Source organism: Scomber japonicus, chromosome 6 (assembly GCF_027409825.1).
Source record: "Scomber japonicus isolate fScoJap1 chromosome 6, fScoJap1.pri, whole genome shotgun sequence".
NCBI lineage: Eukaryota > Metazoa > Chordata > Actinopteri > Scombriformes > Scombridae > Scomber > Scomber japonicus.
In genome coordinates, this window is record NC_070583.1 from 25,457,867 (window position 1) to 25,484,159 (window position 26,293).

Sequence of the window (26,293 nt, forward strand, 5' to 3'; positions counted from 1 at the left end):
ATTGGATCATATATGCTGTTAACTTATTTTATTTTCCAGAGTCTAAAGAGAGAGATGGATTCTCTGCTGGAGGAGAAAATACGTAACCCTTCTCCCGTGGACTGGCAAAACCGTCAGTCCAAAGACTGTGCTGTCATCACAGCCATCATAGACCTCATCACTACCCAGGAGAAGCCTGCAGGCAGCACTAAAGGCTATGGCAGAACGTGGGAGCCTGCCCCGAGAGGACAACACGTTTACTTCAATGACGATGATGATGATGACGATGATTAGAAATGGGCAGGTTTTTGGCTGGCTTTGAAAGAAAAGCCTGTGAAATGACTGACTGCATCCTTGGAGGAGGACACAGGAGGTTAGTTGGGATATTTATGACAACCAGCTTCTTCTTTGAAAATTTAGTGCTCCCTGGATGCCCCTGAAGGACAAACACAGGGTGAAAGAGGACTGGAAGATGTTATGCACTTGAATTATGCCTATATAATTATTCTTTTTATTTGCCTATTTGGTCATTTTTGCAAGGACCAATCCATGTTGTATAACACTCATTAGCTGTTGTGTTTCTTGTTTAGTTTCTTACTTTTAATTTCTGGTTTGGCTTAAATGTAAGAATTCAAAAACAGAGTGATAATCGTTACCTTGAAATATCACTGCTGTTATGATTGAAGACCATCATCTATTCTGTGATGAAAGAGCACCATTTATTCTGTGCTTTGAGAGAGCAATCACTAGAACCACCTGGGTAATATTTAGTTGGAATGAAGACCTGCATAGCTATCAACCTCAAGCAGCACAGTTCTGTACTATCCTGACTTAACAGCCGTTATCTCCGTAAATATCTCTGAAAAAGTACGTCTGGTCACAAGATTTACACATAATTCTGATTAATCTGTAGCAAATGTCTGAAGAGCCCAAAGCTGATTACATGTTATTTAAGGAATAAAAGTAGTCATGTTCCTTGGTCTGGCTGTGGTCCTCAGGGAAAAGAGATGTTACATTAATCATTCAGAACACATGATAGACTCAAAGCAGTTAAGCTTTTATTAAAAGTGTCTGATTAAAATATATATATGGTTGAATAAGCAAGTTTCTGCATATAAATCTGTATTAAGGAAAACATACATGTCACAATTCTGTGTGCTCTGTGACTGTTTTACATATTTACATGTACACAGGTGATTTACAATAGTTACAAGAGGAAACAATTGAAATAAAGATCACTTCATGCTAATATATGTGGTATCACATAGCTAATTTTCCCTGAGTGCAAATGCAAAGCCTTGTTTATTGAGAGTCTGAACAGACATGTCCATCCTGCAGGGTGCTCTGCTCACTGTCGTCATACCTCGCTCTGTGTAGCTCAATCATACGTGGTCGTCATTTGGGCCAGAGCAGTGGGCTTGATAGATGGTGTTATCTCCACACTGACCAAGCCATTCATTTCCTTTAGCTAGGAAACACTAAAAAGATGACTCATACTGGACAATCACATTAAAAGCAGGGTCGAGCAGGCCCACTTGTCTCTCCTGGTCTCACCATCAGCTCACACAAATTAATTTCAGCCTCTGTAACATCACATACATAAATCCCAAGGTGGGGTATTTATATATACACCTCTGGCTGGCATCAAGGGTGTGTGATATTTCAGGCTGTCCAAATCATTGAGTGGATGGAGAGAATAATGGCATCTGTGACACAAATGTAGAGTCTGATTCATGACAGTGACATTAACTGGTGACAAACAGCGGGGGAGAAAACAGATACTTGGCCCCTCTGCTTAACCTAGGGATGACATATGAAGTTATAACTCCCAGATGACTGTAAATATTATCCAATTAATTATGACTTCTTCTATTTACACAAAGTGCCTCAGGCTTCAGACAAATGGCACTTTTTTTCTTTTGCAGCTAAACAAACACCATATCTTATTTTCCAGGAAATATCATAGTAATAGTTTCACTTGCCAACAAGTTCCTACTGTAACCTACACACTGTAAAGAAGCTGCCAATCCCGCCATGTTGCCTTATTATTACTTTTACAATCAACATGCTTACAGTTACACTGTAGTTACACTGCCAAAGCTCCTAATTATATAACCTGTGCCTCATTAACAGAGCTGGGTGCTGTCATTACCTCCTGTAGCTTTGTTTATTACATTGCACATCACTTACACTGTTTGAAAATTACAAAATTTACAAATTTCACATCAGTCATTATGTAGCAGGGTCTTGCAAGCGGTGACTTTGGCAGTGCGTGTGAAGGTTTTCTATCCAACTGGGGAATTAATGTGACAGATCCCACTGTTGAGGCATCCCTCCCACACAGGAGCCAATCAGTAATTAAGGAAATCTCTCTGTTCCTCTCACTGTGATTGTTCTGACCACAGTCGTTGCTTTCAAACAGCATGCCTGCTATTTAGTGGACATCAAGCAGAAGTCTGAATTATGGCTCCATCTGTATCCCGCTGAAAAGAGTGAATCCAGCACCAATGTAGCTTCCATACTGGCCAACTCAGTCCCTGAAGGCAGGTCACTGATACTGTTACTGAACTCATTTGTCTGGGCTCAATGCTTCAAAAAGGCAGGTCACTGGTGTGTCAAGGAGTCACTAACAGCTGAGAAAACCCCTCCGTGGTTTAAGTAGCCCAGCTCATCCGGCTCACACATTAGTCTCCAGCCCCTGCAGGCGGTCCATCCTCTGCATGTTGCGCTCAATAGTGGCCTGGCATGTGATTGGTTCAGCACACTCCGCGAGGAACCATCCCCTCTCTCCGTCACGCAGTCGCTCTCCTTCATACCAGCCTAAGAGGAGAAATTGTATTGATGCATAAAAACTCAGGCATGTGCTGTGTTACTATTATGGTCTCTATGGTCTGGTTGAAAGAAAAAGATGGAAAAGTGAAGCTGTAGAGAGAACTAGAACGAGATTGAGCGATAAAGGCAAGAGAGGCTCCTAGAGTTAACATACCATCCTCTACAGTTTGTGAGACTAACACCACATCAGCCATCTGGAGGGACAACTCATCTGGCTGCTTGGCTGTGTAAGTTCTGATCACTTCCACCTGCATGGTATCTAAAATGACAGACAAAAATCCATAAATCACTTCATATAAGTTGCACTGGTCCTGTTTTATTACATCTGAATTAAGAAGAAAGTCTTTGTGAAATAAATATGCGCCAAAAAAAAAAAGTTTTACCCAACAACCACAAGGTGGTGCCATAGGCTTAAATGAGAGGTCGGGTAGCCTTGTTTGTGCAGTGTGTGTTTGAATGCTTTGGTACAAAACTTACTGGTTCTGTCCTGATTCCTCTTATTGTTGTCATTTTGGCCCAGAGCACTGATCCATCGAGCACGCTCATTCCTAAAAACACACAAAAACACAAATGATTTAGTAAACTTTTCTGCCACTGAAGCAGTTCTAAAACACAATCATAAGTCTCAACTGGACAAGCTGTGGGAGTTGCTCGCCTTTATAAATCATTTGCAGGAGCGTAATTATTTAATGTTTGTGCTACAGGTGTAGAAAATGCTTTGTCAGAGCAGTTTTTATGAACATACACAGCCACAGAAGAGAGAGATATCAAACTAGACCAAGAAATAAGGGACTTGCATGCAAATGGATAATTTAGTAGCACAGCAAGTTTTGTCCTCCCTCCAAACTCTTTCTGTCCCCTGTCAGTAAGAGAACAGAGGTGTGTTTTCAGTAGGAAGGAACTGAGGAGAACAAGGACAAAGGCTGATTCTCAGGAGGGGGACAGACATGCTTTTGCTTTCTTTCACTCTTGTGTGCATTTCATGGGGGAAAAAAACAGTGGGTGGAGTCAAACAGGTCGGATTCCACGAAACTCTATATCTCATTTCACCTGTTCTCAGCTAGGGCTGAAGAGAGGTAAGGATTTAGAAAGGGCTAGAGAGAGGGTGAGATAAAGGGCGTCCAGGAAATGAACCATAGGGGGTTATTGAGGCCCTCAGTGAATCAGTACCCTCAGTGACTCAGTACCGGTGGTGTGCATCATGCAGATGGGTACAAAATGCAAAGATGCTCACAGACAGAGAGGGGCATTTGTGTGAATGCTCTTCACAGGGGTCTCACATGGACCTCAAACGGGTAAGTCCCATGACTCACGCCTCATTATCATGTTCCCATTGTAGACTTTGTTTTAATCGTTTATAGGACACAAAAGCTGTAAAATACTGGGTCATCCATGAACAGCCAATGTTTTGAAATCATATCACCATAAACAAATAAAAGCATCACTATAAAAGAAACCATTAACTAAGAAGGCCATCAATTTGTACCCTTAGGGGAATATTATCACTGGTATAGGATGACCTTTGGAGTTAAATGATCACTTTTATAGACCATAGCCTCTCTTTGGTCCCTTTTGATGTGTTCAACACCAAGTACCATTAAAACAATGTCCTGGGGTCATAGTTCAGGAATGAAGTAATCACTCACTTGTCATGAGCAATTTTTTCAGTAACCTCGTAAAATGGTTACCATAGTCATAGTTTCAGTTTAGTATGTTTGCATGTATATGCTTCACTCAAGGCTTATAAGGAATGGCGTTGCATAATAGATCACTGCAACCATGAGAAGTCCTTGAGCACATATTCATAAATGTGCACAAAAAATGTTAGGCTGATGGGTCATGTAGTGTGTGAGATTAGCTACGGACAGACACGCATGATCTCCTCCAGGCTTACATCTGGCACATTTAAAACATTTGAGAAGAAGCTAGTAACTAAACCTATGGTGTAAAATGTAGGAGAGTACAATATTTATATATAAATACAATGGAGTATAAAATGGGAACACTCAAGGGAAAATATTACTAGAGTGAAGAACTTGGTTACATGCCATCATTGTCTATTAAAACACAAACCTATTTTACCCATATTTTCTTTTATCTTTTATCCTCAATTCTCTCAGGGAGTCATATTCTATCACTTGGCACTGTGGCTAAGGCTGCAACTAACAATTATTTTCAGCATAGTTTAATCTGTTTATTTCCTCAATTGATTGATTAGCTGCTTGGTCTATTAAATGTCAATCACTGATCACAAAGCCTAAGGTGAATGTCTACTTTTGGCCCAAGCAACAGTTTGCAATTTAAGGATATTTAATAGTTGGCAAGAAGACAATAAACTGATAAATCATTGTAGCTGTAACACTGCTGAGCTTTCTACCCACCTCACAGGCTGAAAGTGTGGTCACTAAGAGACTGGACATCTATGAGAATTAACTTACACAAGATGATTATAATAAAGTGAATACATACTACACAAATGTAGGAGAAATAATGAACTTTGACTGGTTATCTATCTCTGCTGCATGTCTTATTTTTGCTATCATCGGAGCTGCTCTGTGGGAAAGGCAGCTGATAGTCCCTGCTCTTAACAGCTGGACACACATGCGCAAATGCAGAACACACCATCATGACAGCTTGTCTTCTCATGCTAAAACAGCTGAAATATTTTATTGAATCTATGAATGCACAGCCATTCCATTTATTGAGCTCACACAGACAAGCGCATGTGTTTGAGAGGCACTTAATGGTTATCTGTGGAATGTAAGGCACATACCAAAAGAGGACCAGGTAAAAAAAAAAGCTGCCTTCAAACCTTGAGTGTGTGTGTGTGTATGTGTGTTTACAGGCAGGCATGTGAGTACTGCATATTCACAAATGGCAGGTGTTCTCCCCTTTTCCCCTGAAGAGGGCTACAAGCCTGCACAGGATCAGTCCATTCATGATAGTAAAGCTCTTTCTGCCTTTAACCATTCATCCCAAAGAGCAAGTGAAATTTAAGCATCATAAATCTGTTGTCAGAGGTTCTTGTTTCATCTCTGAAAAGAAGAGAGGCCTTGCTGTACTGTAAAACTTCTTTCACACACACACACACACACACAGATAAAGAGTGATGACAGACTTTTTCTAACCTTCTGTCCTCTGCCAACTTAAAATCACCACCAGACCACTGTTTTTCATCTCCTTTCAGTTTCATCTCTCTCTTCCCTTCTAACCGTCTGTTCCCTCCTATCAATTTGTTTACCCTCAACTGAATCCCTCCCTTGTTTCCACTTAACCACAGGTCAGAGCAGTATTCGGGTACAATTCTTACTCCATCCAGGGAAACTCCCAGACAGACTGAGGGAACAATTCCCATCAGCAAGCTTCTCGTTATCATATAAATGAAAGCAGAACTAGTGAGAGAATCAAAAACAATCACATAAACGAAAGCAGACAGAGTGGAAAAATATCATAACGCAATGCCAAAGTGTGCAACAGAAGTACAGGCTCCCTCCTCCGTTTGTGCCGGTTACATAACCAGTGCTGCTTTGTGTTATAGCTGCATATCTGACTAACAGAACTGTTTTGCTACAGACTTCTGTAGCCACTCTGTTCCACTAATAGAGAAGCACTATTCACTGACTCGCCGGACAGGACACAACATCAGGGTCATGGGGAAGAATCGCTGGCATACCCACACCGAACAAAAGGATACACAGAAAAGTAAGAAGACAGAAACTGAAAAAAAAAGAGAATCACATATGATTGCAGAGACACACCAGTCACACAGACATTCTTGTGCCTGCTTGGATTCCTGACTTATCATGTCACTGCTGTGGTCAAAGATCAGTATAGCTGTTTATTTCTCAGAGCTCAACACAGTGGCTTAGAGGCACAGGTAAGCCATCAACTTAAAGGGTCGGCAGGTATAGAACCAAAACGGAACTGAAAGCCGCAACACCACAAGAAAATTCCCATTTCTACAGTTTCATTTCCACAGAAAAACACAGACCCGCCTTCAGCCAGAATGTGTGGAATTTCACGTTATACCCTGACTTAACCCTGCACTTAAATTCAACGGTGCAGTGGACAATATACTGCAACACATGCTGCTCCCACACTTATTTACAGAGAAATAATTCATCAAGTTGGCATGCATCTTTGCCCTCTGAGATTTGACAGCAAAAAGAAATCTAGCCTATCCTGAGTCCATTCCCACACTGTATGAGTATGTTCATATTAAGTGTGTAACACATCATCTAGTTTCATGAAATTCTAACTAATAATACACAATGTTACAAAACACATGGTAATTCTAGTAAATGTTTTTAGTTACTATTCATCTACTTATCTCTCTACTATGATGAAATGATTGGTTAGTTAATTGATTAGTTCCTCAAGTGATTTCTCAAACAAAAAAGTCAAACGTCAAACATTCGCTGATCCCAGTTTCGTAAATGTAAACATGAGATATATCGCTGGAAAACTGATGGGTGTTTTTCATCATTTTCTGTTTGTTTTGTTTTTTTCTAAATAGAAAAAAATGGATAATGAAAACTATCGATAGACTGTTCTATCAAATGAAGTAATCTGTAGAAACCTCTGGTAGCTCTGGCATTTTACATCACATTTTAACAAGTAATCAAAAATAATCAGCAGCTTAATCAATTTCACTTTCCACCCTTTGAGCATTTCTGAGAAAGCCTCAATACTCCTTATTTGTCCATTCTACTTCACCGAACTTTGATAGAGTGCTAAACTAGGCTGGCTAATGTATCACCAATTCCACGTGTCATGTTGGTTTAGATCGCTAAATTGGGATGAATGGACAGAGGAAGAGGAAGTTATTCTCTGGTCATTGAAAACAAAGAGCAGACACTGGCTGCTGTCTAAAAGATGAGACACGGGATTATGAAGAAGGGTCTGGGAGAATGAAGTAACAGGCGTGGGGGAGGGATAGTCATGGGAAACAACCTGCTTAACAATGGACCGCTGCTAGGCAACTGCTGAAAAAATGCCTAGCAACCACTGTAACAATGGACCGTTGCCAGGGTGTCCTCTCCTCAGCTCTTTCAGTACTACAGTGAGTGCTATACACACATACACATCATTACATCTCAGCCGAGGGCCCCAAACCCAAGCAAGCAAAAGAGGGAGTCTGGGGGCTTTCCAGAACAACACACTAGACAGAGGGGGCAGTTAGAAGAGTTCCCCCTCATGTATACATGGGCACTATCTAAAGGCTCAGCGGGCAGCACTTTGAAGCCAAGTCACTCTGAATGCCTCTTACACAGGGCCAGTGCAGTCACACTTAACACTATTACCTCAGTCACTTTGTTAAAAGCTAATAACCAATTTCAGTGGTTCAAGCTACCCTTCAACAAGAAAACTATTATTACATGAAACCTTTCATTAGGGGCTACAAATGGATCATACAGGCAGGAAAGGTAGGTGATATGCAAAGCTCTTGGTGTAGATTTGAAGTAGATAGTACAATGTTTCTGGTCATTAAAAGGCTTCTAAAGCTACGTGTCACTTTGACAGGTTTCTGTTCCTGTTCACCTGTTGTGTGACTTACTTTGTTCTGCTTTGAAAATAACTATTATTCTTTGAACTTGTACCTAACGTTAACGCCTAAGTTTTAATTATCATTGACTGAGTCCGCTCTATTACCTTTAATAATTTTCATTGTAAAGCTCTGATAGCCTTTGAAGTAAAATCAAAGCTGAAACTCTTCTGGATTAAATCCTTGCACCCCTCATGATTTGTGGCTAAATTACATACACTTAAGAGTCGTTGGGCTTATCCTAGAAGAAGGGTGGAAAAACAGACAGAAAGGACTAAAGAGCCGTTTATATGTAGTGTTTTATACAGTGACGCCTATGTAATGAGAATGCAAAGAGAGGTTCTAAAATACCAGAGGAATGAGGAGGAACAGGCTCTGCATATGAAAAACACTCCACGACAAAGCCTTCAACCACAGCAAATAATTACAGTGAAAACAGTGTGTACACATTTGTGTGTTTGTATGTGTGCACACGTTCACTTACAAATGCTAACTAGAACAAATAAACCCTCTATGTAGTCCAATATATGACAGATCCTCTTTGTTTCTGTGGGTTATATAATCTATGTAAACAACACTGCTTTTCATTTGCCGTACAATGAAAAATAGGATTGAGGGTTTGCTTTGAGCTTTACCAACACAGCAAAAGGCATGAATCAGGATCAAGAAACTTCAGACTAGCTAAATCTATTTCTAGGTCAGATGTGTGAGTAATCTGCATATGCCGTATATTTCAGCTACAAACAAAAAAAAGGAAGTTGCTTTCTCCAGAATAGATGACTGGTTTGGAAGACGCTCGATCAACAAAAACAATTACCTCAAGAACAGCCGGTCCACATTACAGTACGACTGCAGACACAATGACTGTATAATGGACTAGTAAACTCCATTTCCTAGGTGACATTAACAACAAGCAGTGAGGCTAAAGCCATTCTTTGAAAATAAATGTAACAAAATATCCCTGTGACCTGTAATGAGACAAAGAAATAAGAGCTGAGGAAAGCAGGATAAAGGGATTTTCTTACTTCATGTTTAAAAGCATATTGGAGTGCATAAAGGGAAGATAAGGGAGTAGGAATCGGTTTCAGGGAACACCTGAGCTATCTCTTACACAGGAAAGCGATCAGACATAGAAATAAATAAGATTTAGACTCACTCTGCTGTCTTCTATTAGACTAGAAAAGACATTGCTGGACTGGAAACATTGTGTGTTATGAGTGGCCTCGACAATAAATGTGTATGTATAAAGATGCAAGGTTGTGTAAGAGGACAAAAAGATTAACTTGTTACTTCACAGCCGATCTCGTAAATCTGTAACAATAATGTAAGTGAAATACAAAAAGTGCCTTTAAGAGGGACAAAAGGTTACAGAATAAAGTACTCACAGTAACTCTGTCCCCAGGATCATAGGCACCTTTTCACCAGAGTGGTTGCTACGGAAACGGAGCCGGAAGAGATGGTTGGCGCCAGCCTGCCGTGAGCTCAGCATGCTGGCAGTACTTCTGACTGGTGACAGGTTGAGATCCTCAGGCTGGGGGGAACCCACCCAGATTTGGTCCCTGAGGGCGTAGTCTATCACAGAATAACTCTCCTCACTGAGGGACACAGAGAGAGATAAAGATTTAATTATATTTCACTTCATGTGTTTCAGATGGCATCCAGTGCTCACCATTAAAGGTCTTCACCCAATTCAAATCAAGTCAGATTCATTGTGGCAGGCATATTTGGTGATGGAGGCCTTGATCTATGAGAAGAGTATCTATGTTGTGGCTTTATTAGGCAAGAAAAAAAGACAATTATTGTCACATAATGCAACAGCCATTATTAAGGTGACCATAACTATAAGAGCATCCAGATACATATTGAGAGGATATAACCTTTTACAATACACACACACACACACACACACACACACACACACACACACACACACACACACACACAGTTGTACAGCTACATAAGGGTTACTGTATGCTGTAAGATACAGACTGAATGTTATCACTAATGTTATCACTAAACAAACACTCATACTCTTACTTCAGAAGAAATATGAATTTGACAGTCAAATGAAGAAAAAAAAACACTGCTCCTTGAACTGTGTCCCACCAGCCAACACAGATGGAAAAGATGCAATTTCACTAGAAAATATAAATATTCTTTAGATCTGGTCCAAATAATTTGTCAGGTTGTCATTCATAGTAATTATGGATCAAAATTCTGATACCTTTTCCAAACATTTTTAAAAAAACACTAGAAATATGGTTTATTTGTGGTTGTAATGGTTATAGTCTGTAGAAAGCCCCAATCAACAACTGGTGAAATGCATCCTGCTGACCCAGCTACAGTCTGCATTCCTTTTACTGCCCTGTCATGGACAAGGCACACCAGTCACCAACTGGGGCTAATAAAAATATACTATGTTGTTGTTTATACAGCATTATATTCAATCCAAATGTTTATATTCTGTTTGAGATGTTTAAAGAAACTAATATCTGTCGTGGTAACATTCATTATTGGTCATGTGTCTCAGGATTTTCTTTTCCTATTGCTAATTAAATTAGAACAAATCCTCAAATGTTTGTTTGGACACTAAATTTGAAATACATATGCTTGTTATTCTGCACACACTACACCCTCCATCCATCCACTCACTTATAAATTTAAAGTCACTCTTTTCAGGAGAGCTCTAGCTTCTTGGTCCCTCAGCAATAAAACCCTTGAGAGGTGAAAGATCATGTGTCAAATTCACCTGAATTAATAAATCAGATGTTGCTTTAAGTCTCAGATTCTCATCCAGTCAAAAGTCAAAAACATTAAGCTGTCTACATAGCCTTATGCTAAATCACATGCTGCCACCTGGTTTCTTTAGTACATGCCTACTTTTCCCATGAGTACCTTTACCTGAGCGTGACCCTATCCATGCCTAACAGTACACACAGTTAGTTAAAACATCTGGAGCCAATTGCGAAACATGGGACCTTTAATGCAGCAGCATAAACTAGGAGAAAAGGAATGTGTGTGTGTGTTTTCATAATGTTCCGAAGAACAGAAGCTTAAGTCCAGCCCATATGTGTTTTATCAGCCTGAAAATGAAACGGCAGCCAAGCTGAGAAGCTACCGGACAGGAAATCACTCCTTGTCCATTTGAGTATCCATTCATACTATAAACACACAAACACGGGCAGGGACAAAGGTAGAACTTACACAAACAAGAGTAAACAGTGTAAGTGTCTATGCCTTAATGTCTCTCACACACACACACATACACACACATAGACTCTTGGGGCCATGACTGGTTGAAGAACCCAGTCACGGTTGAGAAGTTCTCAACAAGGTTCAACTGTTACCCATCAGCCACCTACTGTCCACCAATCAATCAAGTTAAATCCCATTGCTCACAACCAATTAGACTTCTAGAAAGAGGAGAAAGGAACTACAGGGACAGACAAATCAGAAAAGGCTGAGGGAGTTGAGGGGAAAGAAAGAATAGACTGAAACAGAAAATCCAAGAAAAAGAAATGGTACGTGCTTGAGCTGCATTCAACTGTAACAGACTGCTCTCTGCATCATATATGAAGATGGAGCCAGCAGCTGTTTAGCTTAACATAGCATAAAGACTAAAAACAGGTGCAAACAGCTAAACAGGCTCAGTAACCTAGAGGTGACCTAGAGGCTAGAGGTGCCGGTAGAGACATTTACCTTGGGAAGGAGTCAAGCTAGTCATTTCACCCTGTTTTCAGTCTTCATGCTAAGCTACAAGCTATCCAACTGCTGACTCCAGATGTGTATTGAACACACAAGTACGGTATTGATCATCACATCTAATTCTCAGCAAATAAGCACATCTCCCCAAATGTCCAACTACTCCTTTAACTTATTTACCATCAGCTTTACTAAAGTATAGATTTATCACAGCTCCCGACTAAAGCGTACATGGGATTAAAGTTTTAAAAAGTCTATTTGTACCACAGGAATGCTTGCTGAATTTTTCTCCTGACAGCATTACAGGTAAAATGCCTGGAATGCCATTTATATGACACTGAGGAATGAGATGGGATGGGTGGGGAATCTGCATGTTTGTGGGGTGAGTTCTTGCATAAGTGGGTGGTTGAGTAGGCTATACAGTGTTGGATTATATGATTGTCATGTTCTATGTGTGTGTGGGGGGGGGGGGGTTAGTCATTACAAAACTGAAATAATAGCTAAAAGAAATCATTTCTAATGTGGGCTAATCAGCAGCTCCTTACACTGAAACAAACACACAAACTTGGTGGAATGAAAATAACATCACTGTTCAAGATAGCGCAGGCATCTACTATACGTCATCACATCTGTGCCAGCTGCTATCTAACCAGTGTACAACCAGTTCTACAATACACAACTAACACAAATATTCAGATCACAAGATGTTGAGATAGGACTTCAAGTCAAGCATGGAGTCAAGACACACGCACACACAGGGTTAGAGAAAAATGTCCTGGTGCAAAGTGTTGACTATGGCTTACTCACACTAACAGAGAGAGAGAAAAAGAACAGAAAGTGTTGGGGTAACGGTAATAAGACTTGCACATATACACAAACCCGCTGGTTTATGACTACCAAAAAGAAAGGACAGGGGGAAAAAACAAAGACAAAAGAGAGAGAGATTAAAACCTCAACAATACTGAATGTTTATATGATGCCCAGCATCACACAGGAAAGGGGGGGGGGGGGGTTGAAGATGAGAGAGGAGCCAGCTGGTGTGGACTGTGGATGTTATGTAAGTGTTCCTGTGAGCCAGAGTGCAGCAGCTCAACACTTTCCCACTGCGTGACAATAGCCCAGTCTGACATGGGGTTTGGTTTTCAATAACCAGCTCCATTTTTGGATCCAGTTCAAAGTTAACAAAATAAGCAGATTTGTTAACCTCAGAGTCTAACAAATCTCTTATTGAATCGTTTGCCCTCTCTCCTTTATTAGCAAAGGGAAATGTAGTGAGAGAAACTGAGGTTGAAATCTTTGAATCTCAACTTAATGATTTATAATTATCAAATAATTGTAACCGTGCTGCAATTTATGATTAATTTCCATGTTGATTAATTTAACAATTAGGGAGGGAATGTCTTCAAATGTCTTGTTTTGTATAACTAACAGTCCAAAATCCAAATATATTAAATTTACAAACAGCAAATAGTCACATTTGGGAAGCTGAGACCAGTGAATGTTTGGCACTTTTGCTTAAAAATAATAAACGATACTGATCTGACTCAATGTTTCAGCTCTGAATTATAACTTCTTAAATTTGTATTGGTTTAGCTTTTAACAGCCTACTAATCTTGTAGGATCCATAATAAAGTAACACAGGCTATAACAGATACTTGTGCCTATAAACCAGAAAATATTCTAAAAAGGTCATAGGTATGTTTTTCCCTCTTCTGTGTAAGTGCTGTTGTTATGACCTTTTTACCCTTTCCTTCTGGTTTTGAATGTATTTCTAGACGTCAATGAAAAATGAGACAAGAAGAAACTGAAGGGACTCAGGCACACAGGATCACTGCAATAAAGTGTGGTGATTGTATACCATCTCCCCCACACAATCAAAGTCATAATGACAAGGGAAAGAGCTATTATACCATTATGTCTAGGAGGTTTGTGACCTGGTGGTGCCTGGCTAGCCCTGTGTACGCCTTATGTGTTTTTGTTTGGATTTCTGCAGATGGAGTGCAGTAGAGTAGCGTGCCACAGCAGGGCTCCACCACTTCCCGCAGTACAAACCAATATTATAACAGCTTCTCTCATTCAAACACACACACGGATACACCCTCTGATTCTGTAGCACTCCCTTTTCCAAATCACTCCTCCAAACACAGGCCTGACACTGCTGGAGTCTGCTGTCTCGGATCAGATTCCCAGAAAAATATTATATGGAATGTTTTTTTTTTTCCCTTCTTTTTAAAAAAAAAAAGATTCTCAGGAATTCTGAGTCTGCGAGTCATGGGACAATCAGTTCCAGACAGAGAGGGAGATGAACGGGAAAGGATTTTTTTGGCAAAAATAGACACACTTGTATGTGCTCAGCCACACTAAACACACACAAATCAAAACCACATTATTTCAAGAAAGTCCTCTTTATGGCTTGCCTCATGGTGTTGCCTAAAACTAGAGGAAACAGGGAAAGGAGGGGGGGTGGCCTACCCACTGACAGAGCTGAAAATGAACAGTTCCACTAACTTTCGATGAGTCATGGCACTGGGACACGTTGAAACCTTGACGGCATTCAGAAAAACAGGCTCAGATTAGTAATGCCAAGTCGCAGCAGGTTCAGGTAACGGCACCTGTTCAGCTTAACAAACACACCCAAGGGGGGGGGGGGGGGGGGGGAGGGGGGCAGCACGGGAGATCAGTCTGATTGCACATTGAATCTGCAGGTGGCTATCCCTCTCAGTTTCCTAAAAATCATGTCAGCTCTACTGATAATGACCTCACATAGTGACTGTGAGCCTTGTTTTTATTGTTGTCATTTCCCATATTTCAGGGTTTTTTTTTCAACTGAACAGGCTCATATCCCAAGACAAGTTCAAATACAGAAGAAAATATGGCACAACCCATTTTTAGGATCTTGGCCTTAGTGGTTGATACACTCACACACATTCAAAAATGAGGGCTAATGGTTACACCTGATCCCTCAACATGTCAGAGCAGGTGATCAAGGCCACACTCACACCAGCTAAAATCAAAAAAATCCTGTTTAACACTGTCCAACAGTTTGCTGAAATCTTGGATAGGCTTACCTCTTCTTTCTTGTGACAATGAGTACGTCGTTGAAGAGGAAGAAATAAACCTGTTGTCGTGCTGTCCTCTTAAGGAAGATACCATTGTCCTCAACAAAGGCTGTCAGCTCCCCTCTTTTCACCATCCACCTGGATGATGAGACCAGGGGGAATGGCTGGCGGGACACAGGAAGAAAGAAAACATTGAGTAAAGCATTTTGAAATGTCTGTAATGTTGGTACTGTCATGAAATACTAAATCACAATTTGTGTGTGCGAACAGCTGGTTATACAGACAAGAGAATATTTCTGGAAGACATCTGTTAATCACAAATGTGCCAACAGTGATTTCCCACACCAAGACACACTTGAGCCTGCCAGGCTTTGTGTGCATTATGTGTACAGTACAGACACTCGGCAAGTGAGTGACAATGCTGTGTAAACTGTGTTGTATAACTGCATCTGCATGTGTGAACATGTCATTGCACTACTACATTGAGCCATCTTTCACATAGTTGCTTGTTACACAATGGGTTGTTGACTAGGTATATGCTTTGTGAAAAACTTAATGACCAGAACGCATACACAAATGTGTATCAGTTTGATGTATTTCATGTTATCCATACCTTGATCTTGAAGTCCAGCTGAGAGTTGATGGTATACATCATCTCTGTCCTCTCCATTGTGCGAGCTCCTTCATTACACTTTCTTACCACCTACACACACACACACACACACACACACACAGTCAGTGATTGATTTGCTTAAATTAAACGAAGACGAGGGGCGAAAAATAAGCTTTAGGATGTGACTCCGTAAATCCACTGACCTTGCTGACTGCTTGTAAAGCTTTCTTACATTCTTCATATTGTGCAGAGTCTTTTGGTGTCTTCTGACAAATTGTCTGCAAAAGACGGGGTCAGGGCACAAATCAGTCAAAGTGATTTATACCTTAAACAAAAACCAACCCGCTTAAAATGTATTAATGCACAAAAACCCAAAACAATTCACTGCAACCATGCAGGCATCAATTCAAAGTACACTACACTCTATGGAAACCCTAATAAAATATTGATGTCGAAAAGGAAGCTGTGGGAAGAAATGAATTGAAACTAAACTTTCTCAGGATCCAAAAGCCTCCAAGTGTACAAGCATAAACCCCAGAGTCCCTTGAGAGACACTGAAGATGGGGGAGAGAGGGGAATGAAAGTAGAGCAAGAGAAAGGAAGAGAGGGAGGCACAGTAGGGACAGAATAATGTGGTGCCAACGGAAGCATGAAACCTAAGGAGAAAAAACATTTAAAAGGAAGAAACAAAGTTAAATCAGTTAAGAAAATGAAGGAATGATGTGAGGTCAGCAACATATCTTGAGGTTAGGACATTAAAAGGCAGAAAAAGACACACCCTTCGTATAACGATACGAAGTCAGGGCAGGATGAATAAACAAACTGTTGCGCAAGACTCAAAGTCATGTAATTCCAAAGCTCATGCTACTGTATGCCATGACTGCACTCACATCCATGAGCAGGGGGAGGCGCGTGATCCTCTGCATGGGCAGGATGAGGAAGGAGATCATGGGGAGGTTCCTGCAGTCTGGGTGGCCCTCTATCCTGGTCAGCACCTCCTTAAAAGCTGGATTCTTAGACCTGCAGGAGGAGAAGAGAGAGGGGGCATGGGTAATTTGAGAGAGGAGTAACTTGATGATACACAGAAAGAAAGAGGAAAAAAATGAACAGGAGGAATGCAAACTCCCTGGTGTCAGTGTCAGAACAGTCATGTTGGATCAAATCCAGGAAAGATATGATAAGGACATATGTTTGTGTGTGTTTGAGAAATCACTCACACAAGCCTCTGTAGGGTTCTCTGCTGGTAGACTTCATTGGAGCAGTATGTGATGTAAGGATCGAAGTTGGACTGTGCATGCTTGGAAAATATGTCACTGATGTCATCGATCACAATGTTCTGTTGGTGTTTTTCCTCCAGCTCCTTGAAAAACCTAAACACATGAGTGGCAGTAAATGATTAAGGGTTAGTATGTCAGCGATTCATGCCATTCATAGCATGAGCTTTAGTCAGACGCATCAAATCATGAGTCAACCCACACTTGGGGAAATATAGGATGCAATGACAGATACAGAGTCAGCAGAGCAGGAAGCACCGCCAACACCTTTCTTCTAAACGTGCTGTAAGATCACAAAAGAGGAATTCCACGCCTCTTAAAATAGACATAGCCTACCATTAACTACAACACAGAGGCTTTTCCTCTTCCTGAACACCAGCAGATGGCCAGTTTAACGGCACGCCACATGGCCAACTTCAAGCAAGTAAGTGTTTTTGCGTGTGTGATCCAAGGTGACAAACAGGAAGGTGTTGCACAGACACAGGACGCTGACCTTGACCGGTTGGACGGAGTTTGAGCTAATCTGCAAAAGCACCTCTAGTAACCCCAAAAACACCCCACCCTATCCTATACTGCACACACACACACACACACACACACACTATGTTGTGACTATCTATGGGAAACAATGTTTTTTGTGTCCATGCCTGACCCAGTGCTCTCTGAACTGTAACCTTCCAAATGAGGACATGAGCACACAGGATAACAGAAAACACAGATACACATGTTGCCCTGTCCTCTGGCCTATATCCTAATTCAGGGCTTTAAAAAAGGTCAAGGATGCTCAAGTGCACAGGCTGCGCTCCCTCCTGGGGGAAAACTTACTGACCCCAATAACAGCATGATATCATGAGGGAGGAAGTCAAGGGAGAGAAGTTAAAACAGGGTAATAGGGTTGGAAAAAGAAGTGCTGAATATGAAATGCATGTTCCTTCTGGGATATGCTGCAGTGTTGCAGTTTACCTCTCAATTACAGTATGTTGTTGCAATTATACTGCATGTTATGGTAATAAATGAGGTATGTCATACCCTAAGGGCTGCTAGTGAAATACAGTCAGTAACATACCTGCATGTAAAATACCAAGACTAGCAGACCCCCCACTCACTATCAAACATAGAACCTGCAGGTGGAGTGATATATCTGTTATTTTCCTTGAGAGAGTAAACTCAAACTCAAAGCCTGACTGTCTGTTAAAGAAAAACATTTTGTTTAACCAGAGCTACAGGCCATTTTATATCCTATGATCTGCTGTCCTTACATGTCTCGCCGTCCACTCTCCTCCCTGGAGTTATGCTGGGCTAAGTATTTAGGTGGGGAGGGTCAACCATGACTATGAATGTGTGTGGCCTGTAAATAGGAATGAGCAGAAAGAGGGGCTACAGCAAGTCTGAACAGAGGGAGGAATTTACATATAGCCACATTCATGCAAATGAGAATAAGTCATAAAAGCAATGTGTAGACACAGCATATACTTGTCAATCCACATTTAACTAATAAGCTGTGAAAATGAAGAGTACATTTCCCTCCTTATAATAATAATATATTACATCACATACACATTGAAATCTCTCTAAGGAGGGGGCTGCCATCCTGGAATCCTTGAGCAAATGTCATGAACAGTTGCACAATGAAAGCTGTGAAAGCTCTCCATGTATGCACACACTCATCTTCACTGAAACAGCAATAACACAATGAAATCTCAGTACTCATGGTCTTAAAAAGTATTTCCACTTCTACATTCTTAGCCCTTTGTAAACCTAAACCCTAGACAACAGGAACTTAACCTCATTTTAAGCTTAGATGTACTGACTTATTAAATGTATTGAACTCAGAGTTTCCAGCAAGCCCCTTGGTTAAGAGGCAACATTTTCAAATTAGAGCATGGGGGGTTAACATATACAGACTATTCACTGGATTCCACTTGGCTTAGCTGCTGCACATCACAATTATCTACTGGACATTAAAATGCTGAGGGAGGGTGAAGGTTTGAAAAGACTGCAACACATAGACTAACAGTGGCGTCTTAATTGAAGCGACAACTTCACAGAAGCACTTTAAAATTGCAGCCAAGGTAAACAGCGACTTCAGAGCGGGACCCGAGGCTACTGTCATCATGAATACTGACCTTTAAGAAGGAACTGAGAATATTCTCACATTGACCAATTATATCATAGTGGCATCATACAGAATCATAATATCATTAAACAAAAAACATGAGAAATGAGGCAATAGTTAAATCAGAGAAGGAACATACTAAAGGTCAGGGTCAAAAATTCTCCTGTCAATTATTTGTAGAAATAATAGAACCTGGTTCAACACAGTAATCACTGAAGCAACACAGTTTCAACCAGTCTCAACTCTCATGGCCTCTAATAAACAGACGAGTGTTTCCATCAGATTAAACAATTCTTAAATGTTCGTAGTTACGCAGTCATGGATGTCATTACACAGTCCACATGCATTTACCTCAAGACACCTATAAAAAACAAACTAAACATCAAGCACACATCCAACCTGCTGTTGAGTTCTCCCAAGCACTAAGGAATGTTCATGTTAACAATGCAACTGTAATTAAGCTAAATTGTCCTTTTGTTCTTTGTTATCTCATTGCACCTCACTTCTTCCCAGGCTCTGTTTTCTGTCAATCAAAAATGACCCCACACACAACCAGAAAACAGCTGCCAACTACTCACAATCCCACACTCTCTCAAAACAACTAACTGAAGGTCGTCAGACTGAAGTAAATTCTGTTTACAGATACACCTCACATGGAAGGAGTGTGGTCTACCGACTGTTAAGGGTAGTTAAGTGAGGAATTATACAGCTCATTATCCAAAACCAAATGCCACAAACACTGACACATTATTACAGAACATGTAGGCCCAGCCAAGAATTCCTATCAGCATGCAAAAGCAAGCATGTTTCACCATTCTGCTAACACCAAACATTCATATAAACAAACACTGATTGCAATACAATATACATGTTTATATCTCATAATAATTCTGCATAAGAAATCTACACACATTAAAATGACACTTACCTTTTGCTAGCCTCACAGACATCAGTAATGTTTGAGAAAAGGTGGTGGTGTTCAGTCTTGGTCATGGCCTCACTGAGCTCTGCAGAGTTCTTGAACATGCGGATCAGGATCTCCAGACTGTGGAGGTAGGAGTGCTCTGAAGAGATCACCTCGAAGATGGCCTAAGAACAGGCAAAAGGGAGACAGAGGAAAGCAAGAGAGTGAAGAAGTAGAGATAGAAATTAGAGAACTATTTATGTTTGCTTTTATATATTTCTAATTCATGCAATCAGATGTGACTTTCAGTTACCACACTGGGTTCTGACTCAATCACTGCTACCTGTTCTCTACTATGTTTAGCAGGCTACAGAAAGTTATATCAACCTGTTGATCAATTCTGAGTTCCTAATCATCAGTTTCCTCATTCTTAATTTGGCTTAGTTGAATAATTGTGCTTCTCTTCGACTTTACACTGCATGTTCCTTAAATATATAATTGACCGTGAAGCATGTTTCCTAATGGCTTTTTTATTGGTCTAGGTCTACAGGGACCAAATGGTCAGCTATACCGCCCAAAACTTGGCAACTCTTAACATAATGTATGTGTCCCAAAACTACATTATACTCATGAGGGCCAAACCACTGGGAACCAAACTGAGCATAACACATTATTCATACCTCCTGTCTTTTGCGTTCTTCCTGACTCATCCGTTCAGCGAGGCCATTTTTCTTTACCTAAAAAGAAAACACAATTTGTGAAAAAAAAGTTTGAAAAGCACAATTTTAAGTCCTTATAAACAGATTTCAAATACAAGGTCACAGTTGTTCAACTACTCTGAGGTTCTCTCAGGTCAGGGGCCATTTGCATTTGTAGCATGGATGTTAGTGTGTGTATGTGTTTGTGCACGACTGTTGTCCTGACACACAAAGATGTGAGCACTTTGCATACCACACTGAATAGGAAGTCAATGAAGTTGTAGAAAAAGAAAAAAAAAGAACTCCACTGAATAAAGAGGCACATGGTGAGAGCATACATTGGAACTTATCCACAGAGCTCTAAAAGGTAAAATGGGCAGCTCATTTTGAAAGTGTCATTTGGCTGAAAACATACAGAAGGTGTACGTGTGTAGCTGGTGTGATTTTATCCAAAGATATTTGAGTAAGATTGAAACAAAGAAATCTTTTGGAATGGACTGGGTGTGGAGTGCTATTGAATTAATCAGGCTGCAGCTTCGTCAGAGTGAAAGTAAGGTTCAATCAAAAGTATGCCTTCATCTCATGTTTCACAAAATATAATATCACTTGGGGCACATTCAGCTAATACTTAACCAGATTACACATGCAGGGAGAAACCCGTGTTTCCTTTCTTTAACTTCCTTCTCATCATGTTTTGGTATAAAGGCACAAGGAAATGATACTGCTCCTGAAGGAGCCTTCATTCTCTCCAGTATCTGCCCTGCAGCTTTCAGCAAATACCAAGAACAAACAAAACTGCAACAGACCAAACATCTCTGCTTTCTTATTTTTCATTCCTTTCACACACAAATTTGTTTAATTATTTCTCACTCCTATTTTCCCTTCTTCTGAACCATCAATCCATGATAGACGACCAATGACGATGAAGACCAATTATCACTAAAAGGCTGTTTTTAGTGTCAGAGCAGACAACTGAACTTTACCCTGTCTTGCAGTTTCACTGGGTGTAACCGAAACGTTATCAATTAAGTATCTTCATTATTCAACAGCAATTTACACATTCTTGTTTTCAAGCTTGAATTCTTGTTTCCTTGTTTTAAGCACAACAAAACAAGTAAAACTTGAGGCAAACTTTAGCACCACCTTCTGAAACCACAGGCAGTAATTCCTGGAAATATAAGAATTGTGAGATGTAGTTTGTTACTGAGAAGGTGCTAAAGGGACAGACAGAGAAGGGAGGAGCTGAGTGAAAGGAGACTTGTTGGAAAGGTTGGACTAACATTATGACAACTTGTAAATCTGGTTCTTGGCTTCATTGGAACTAAGCCTGTTTACTGTAAGACCAGGACATTGACAGCATCATGCCACCACTTCATCCGTAATTTGAAAGTTGCAGATGTATCCCAGTGTCTCATTGACTACCATCTGGCTAAAAACAGTCACACTTGAGAAAAAGGGAGCTGAGTTTGGGTTTACCCCGGTCAGCCTGGTAATGCCAGATCCTTGCTCAGTTCAGCTCTGTATTTTGCTCACATACACAATAACAAAAAGTATAAAAGTGATGCTTTGAATCTTATCCAGTTTCAATCTAATTTCCAGTTTATTAGAGTCTGTGTGCATATCATTCCCTGCCCAGCAATACCAGAATCAATCCTCCTCCAGAATGCCTCTATCTATCCTCTCGCCTGTTTTTGCTCCCTCATTTTTCCTCTGCGACAAGTAAACAAACAGATGGGAATGCCTAAGTAGAAAACTAAATTAGCTCTTTCCTTTCCTCTATATCCCTCTGTTCCTCTATCCAATCCTTAACGATATTATGTAATGCAGAGCCACTGCACTTCTCTCTGGAGGCAGCATTTTAGACATATTTTAAGGCTGACAAATCTGTGGAGTTTGCCAACACACTGGCATAAGGCCCAGCAGTGCTTCCAAGACTTCCTGCAGGTCTAACTGACTGTCTGCCTCCTGCCCTTGACGAAATAGCCCCCGTATTCCCTGCTAAATAGAGTAAAGGGTAGAGGAAGACAGAAACAGAGGGAGGATGGGTATCTGGACTGTGGCCAAACTGGATATGACAGCATTCTTTAGAGCACTAGCATTCCAACCCTCCACAGAAGAATTTACTGTATATTTGTCTATGTACTGGATGTATAGAGGGAACAGAGAAAGATATAAATCTGTGTGTGTGTGTGTGTGTGTGTAATGTCTGCTGACCACATACCACACTGAGCTGGCTCCACGAAGTGCGTATGGGCCTGTACTGCACCACAATGCCGTTATCAGGTTTGGGTTCTCTGGAATCTGCATCTTCATCTGAGTCATTATGTAAGGCCTTCTCCTGGTAGTTCTGGTACAGCTCCTCCTCTGAAACACAGTTTGTTGACAGAAAGATTCATTATTCCTTTTTTTTAAAGGCCAATGAGGAAGAAACAATATTTGAGAAAGAGACAAAAACAATAAACTGAAGAAAAAAGTGTGAGAAAATAATACAGGTTTTCTCACCTTCACTGTCAAAAGTCCTCTGGGTGGTCAAAACTTTCTTCTTATCTGGACTCTGAAAAAAATAAAATATAAACATCACAAATGTAATAATTCTGCAGGAACAGGCAGACACACAGCACACACACACACTGCAACAGGAGTGTGTAACTCTGTCACCTGTCCATGACCTATTGCAGCCCTTTTTGGTGACCCCCTTCACTGACCCCTGTCTAAATGCAGGCCCATTGTATGTGTGTGTGTGTGTGCATGGAGTCACATTACATAATCTCTCCTAACAACCACATTAATTGTTTCCTGATAAGGTCTTGTCCTTACTTCTGCTGATGCTAAGTTTGTTCCACAATACTCCGCCTGTGTTGAATTTTTACAATATGAACTTTACCCCTCGTCTCACTGAAAGTCAATGTTGAAGCAGTCTTTGTGCACACACATGATTAAGCATAAACCTATTTGATGGATTATGACTAAATGAGTTGAAAAATCTAATTCGGGTACAGCAAAAAAAAAAAAAAAAAACTCATTCCCAAATTCAAATATTTACACTCACATTCAGATTTATTATAAGTTCAACCACAGTTGTAAATGAACTAGGGATTTGCTTTTCAGATGTATAATCAAATGAATCATAAAGTCAATGCAAACGTGTACATAAAAAGCAAACATCTGATCTTTATGCATTGGGGTTCAGGTCGAAACTGGTCATTTTTTAAATTGTTTACTTGTATTTATATCACCAGAGCACAAATGTCTGTTTCTTGAGTGCATCTTTTGAGCATGTCTTTTTATAGAATAAAAGGTTTACTTACCTTATTTTTCCCAGTGCTGGTAGGTTTTTCTGTCTGAGGGCTTACTGGTTTTTTTTCTGTCCTAGGACTGGAGAGTTTGGGTGTCCCAGGGCCGGAAAGTTTGGGTGACCCTGGGCTCGAGAGTTTGGGGGTTCCAAGGATAGAGAGTTTGGGTGACCCTGGGCTGGAGAGTTTGGGGGTTCCCAGGATGGAGAGTTTGGGTGACCCAGGGCTAGAGAGTTTGGGTGTTCCAATGATGGAGAGTTTGAGTGTCGCAGGGCTGGCAGGCTTGGAAGACCCAGCACTGCCTGGGCTAGCTGGAGAAACCAGATGATCCCCTTCTTGTCCTTTGGTGATAAGCTGGGAGGGCTGAAAGCCCTCAGAATCTATAGATTGGGCCTCAAGACCGACTCCACTCACAACAGCCCTCCTATAGGATGTACTCCTCAGTCCTCTCTTTAGTGTCCCTGGGCTCCCACCTTCTGTATCTGTCCCCTCACCATGCCCCTTTTCTGTACAGAAGTAGCTTCCTGTCTCCACCATGCTTCGAGCTTTCACTGCTCGTTTGGATGTATCCAGCCCTAGCAACCCTGCCAAACCTTGGCCTTGCGGAGGTGCTTTGCTCTGGCGAATATCCGATGCCAAGCCCTTGGGAATGAGTTGATTGGTGCCCATCTTCAGGGCAGCTGGGCTATGGGTGCTGAGGACAATGGAAGGAGAGGGAGAGACAGACGGGGAAAGAGAGGGAGAGGGTGAGGTGCAGGACATGGAGGAGGGGGAAGAGGCATGCCTGGTTTCTTGTGAGGAGGCAGACGATGATGAGGACTGTCTGTGGAGAGTCTGCCTACTGTCTGCTGGTGACGAGGAGCGTGGGGTTGGGGGATCAGAGGAGGTGAGGGAAGAAAGGGAGAGGATGCTTGAGGTTGAGCTGTGGGAAGGGGTAGGGGTACGGCGGGCAGGAGGAGATGGGCTGGATGCAGATGAAAGGGAGGATAGTTCATGGTGGTTGTGGTTATAGCTGTTGTTATTTGGGGTGTCTGGAGGACAAAGGACAGGTGAGGAATTATTAAGAGGAGCAGCTTCAGGTGAAGTTGATCCAAAAGCTATCCTGTCTTTCTGTAAGCTGAGACTGAAGGGACTGGACAAGACTTTTTGGGAATCCTGGGCATGCTTGTCAGGCCAAACTGTCCCTCCATTACTGGTTTTCACCCCGTCACATTCACCATTACACACTCTGTTGTCCAGTGTGGCTGATCTGGTGTCCTCAGACCTAAATCTGGACAAGGAGAAGCGTCCGTTGGAGAGGTGCCCGATGCTGATGCTTCGAACAACTCGGGATTTCCTGGAAGGTTTGTGTAAAACATGTTTCAACACTGCAGTGTTCTTACCCGGACACTGAGGTGTGACCACCAGTCTCTCAGCAGGTTGGCTCAAGGTAAAGGAGCTCTTGTTGTCCTCCACAGGAAAGTCTGTTGTCATGACCCCATTTATGTGATAACTGAGGGGTCGTGGTTTGGGTTTGTTTGAGTCTGTGCGGCGTTTCCACAAAGGAGTAATGTTATTGTTGGACAAATCCACATCATTGCCGAAATCCATGGTCCTCAAGTGTCTTGTCTTCTTCACTATCTGTGTCACAACCTACAGGTCACAGTGAAAACACTGATCTCTCTCCTAAGAGTAAACAGAGAGAGAACCATTCATTATCAAAGAGCAGTGCAGTGTCCAAATTCCAAAAGTTTACTCATTAACAGGGATTTGGGGCAGAAACTGGCAGCTAAATTTTAGAGACACTAAATTCATAAGAGAAAAAAAGTTCATCAGTGCAGAACAGGAGCCAGTGAAGACAGCTGATAATCCTTTTGTAAATGTTCAGTGTGGTGAAATGCTCTAATTACAAGCACAAAGCTGACAAGATAGTTGAGTAATCACTATAATATTCACTGCCATATTAGTATTGTTGTTGTTTTTTTATTATTCATTTTTACTTTGATGTTTCTTTGTGTCCACGAAAATTCAGTAAGCCCTCACAATTAGATGCAACTTTCTTTACAACAGAGAAAACAGTTTGATTACTGTTATATTTTTAGTAGTTGTTAACTTACCTCTAATCTGTCGATCTGTTGCAGAATTCGCTCATTGTACCTACAGCATTGGAAAACAAACCTTAGCAAAGTTAATGAGCTTAATCCAGCATGGTATCGAAGCCAAATGAGTTTTTTTCTGAAACCAAAGTAGGAGCCGCAGACTAAACTGTGACCAGCAGGAAACCAGTGTGTGCGGCAGT

At 41.1% G+C, this 26,293-nt stretch overlaps 2 protein-coding genes across 2 annotated transcripts in view; one reads left to right on the forward strand and one right to left on the reverse strand.

The window, feature by feature from the left end:
* The window catches only part of dhx36 (DEAH (Asp-Glu-Ala-His) box polypeptide 36), a 26,650-nt gene extending 25,420 nt beyond the window's left edge, over positions 1-1,230 (forward strand). Inside the window, exon 26 of the mRNA XM_053320522.1 lies at positions 40-1,230. Within this exon, the coding sequence (XP_053176497.1) occupies positions 40-273 (234 nt within the window). The 3' untranslated portion in view covers positions 274-1,230. The remainder of the gene's footprint in view (positions 1-39) is intronic.
* LOC128360157 (rho guanine nucleotide exchange factor 26-like) lies at positions 326-26,293 on the reverse strand. Its single transcript, XM_053320523.1, has 15 exons — positions 26,112-26,293; positions 24,031-25,680; positions 23,225-23,276; positions 22,944-23,086; positions 20,705-20,761; positions 20,049-20,209; positions 16,948-17,100; positions 16,621-16,750; positions 15,934-16,008; positions 15,731-15,820; positions 15,127-15,281; positions 9,742-9,951; positions 3,289-3,359; positions 2,966-3,070; positions 326-2,799 (listed from the first exon to the last, which is right to left on the reverse strand). The coding sequence occupies exons 2-15, from the start codon at positions 25,603-25,605 to the stop codon at positions 2,657-2,659; spliced, it is 3,120 nt and encodes a 1,039-aa protein (XP_053176498.1). The 5' UTR covers positions 25,606-25,680; positions 26,112-26,293; the 3' UTR covers positions 326-2,656.

Coding starts and splice junctions, on each gene's coding strand:
- LOC128360157 (XM_053320523.1), bottom strand. CDS start 25,605: ATGGATTTCGGCAATGATGTGGATTTGTCCAACAATAACATTACTCCT. Junction 20,762..22,943: donor CGTGGAGCCAGCTCAGTGTG/GTATGTGGTCAG, acceptor TTTTCTTTTTAG/GTAAAGAAAAATGGCCTCGC. Junction 16,751..16,947: donor AGAACCCTACAGAGGCTTGT/GTGAGTGATTTC, acceptor CTCCTCCTGCAG/GTCTAAGAATCCAGCTTTTA.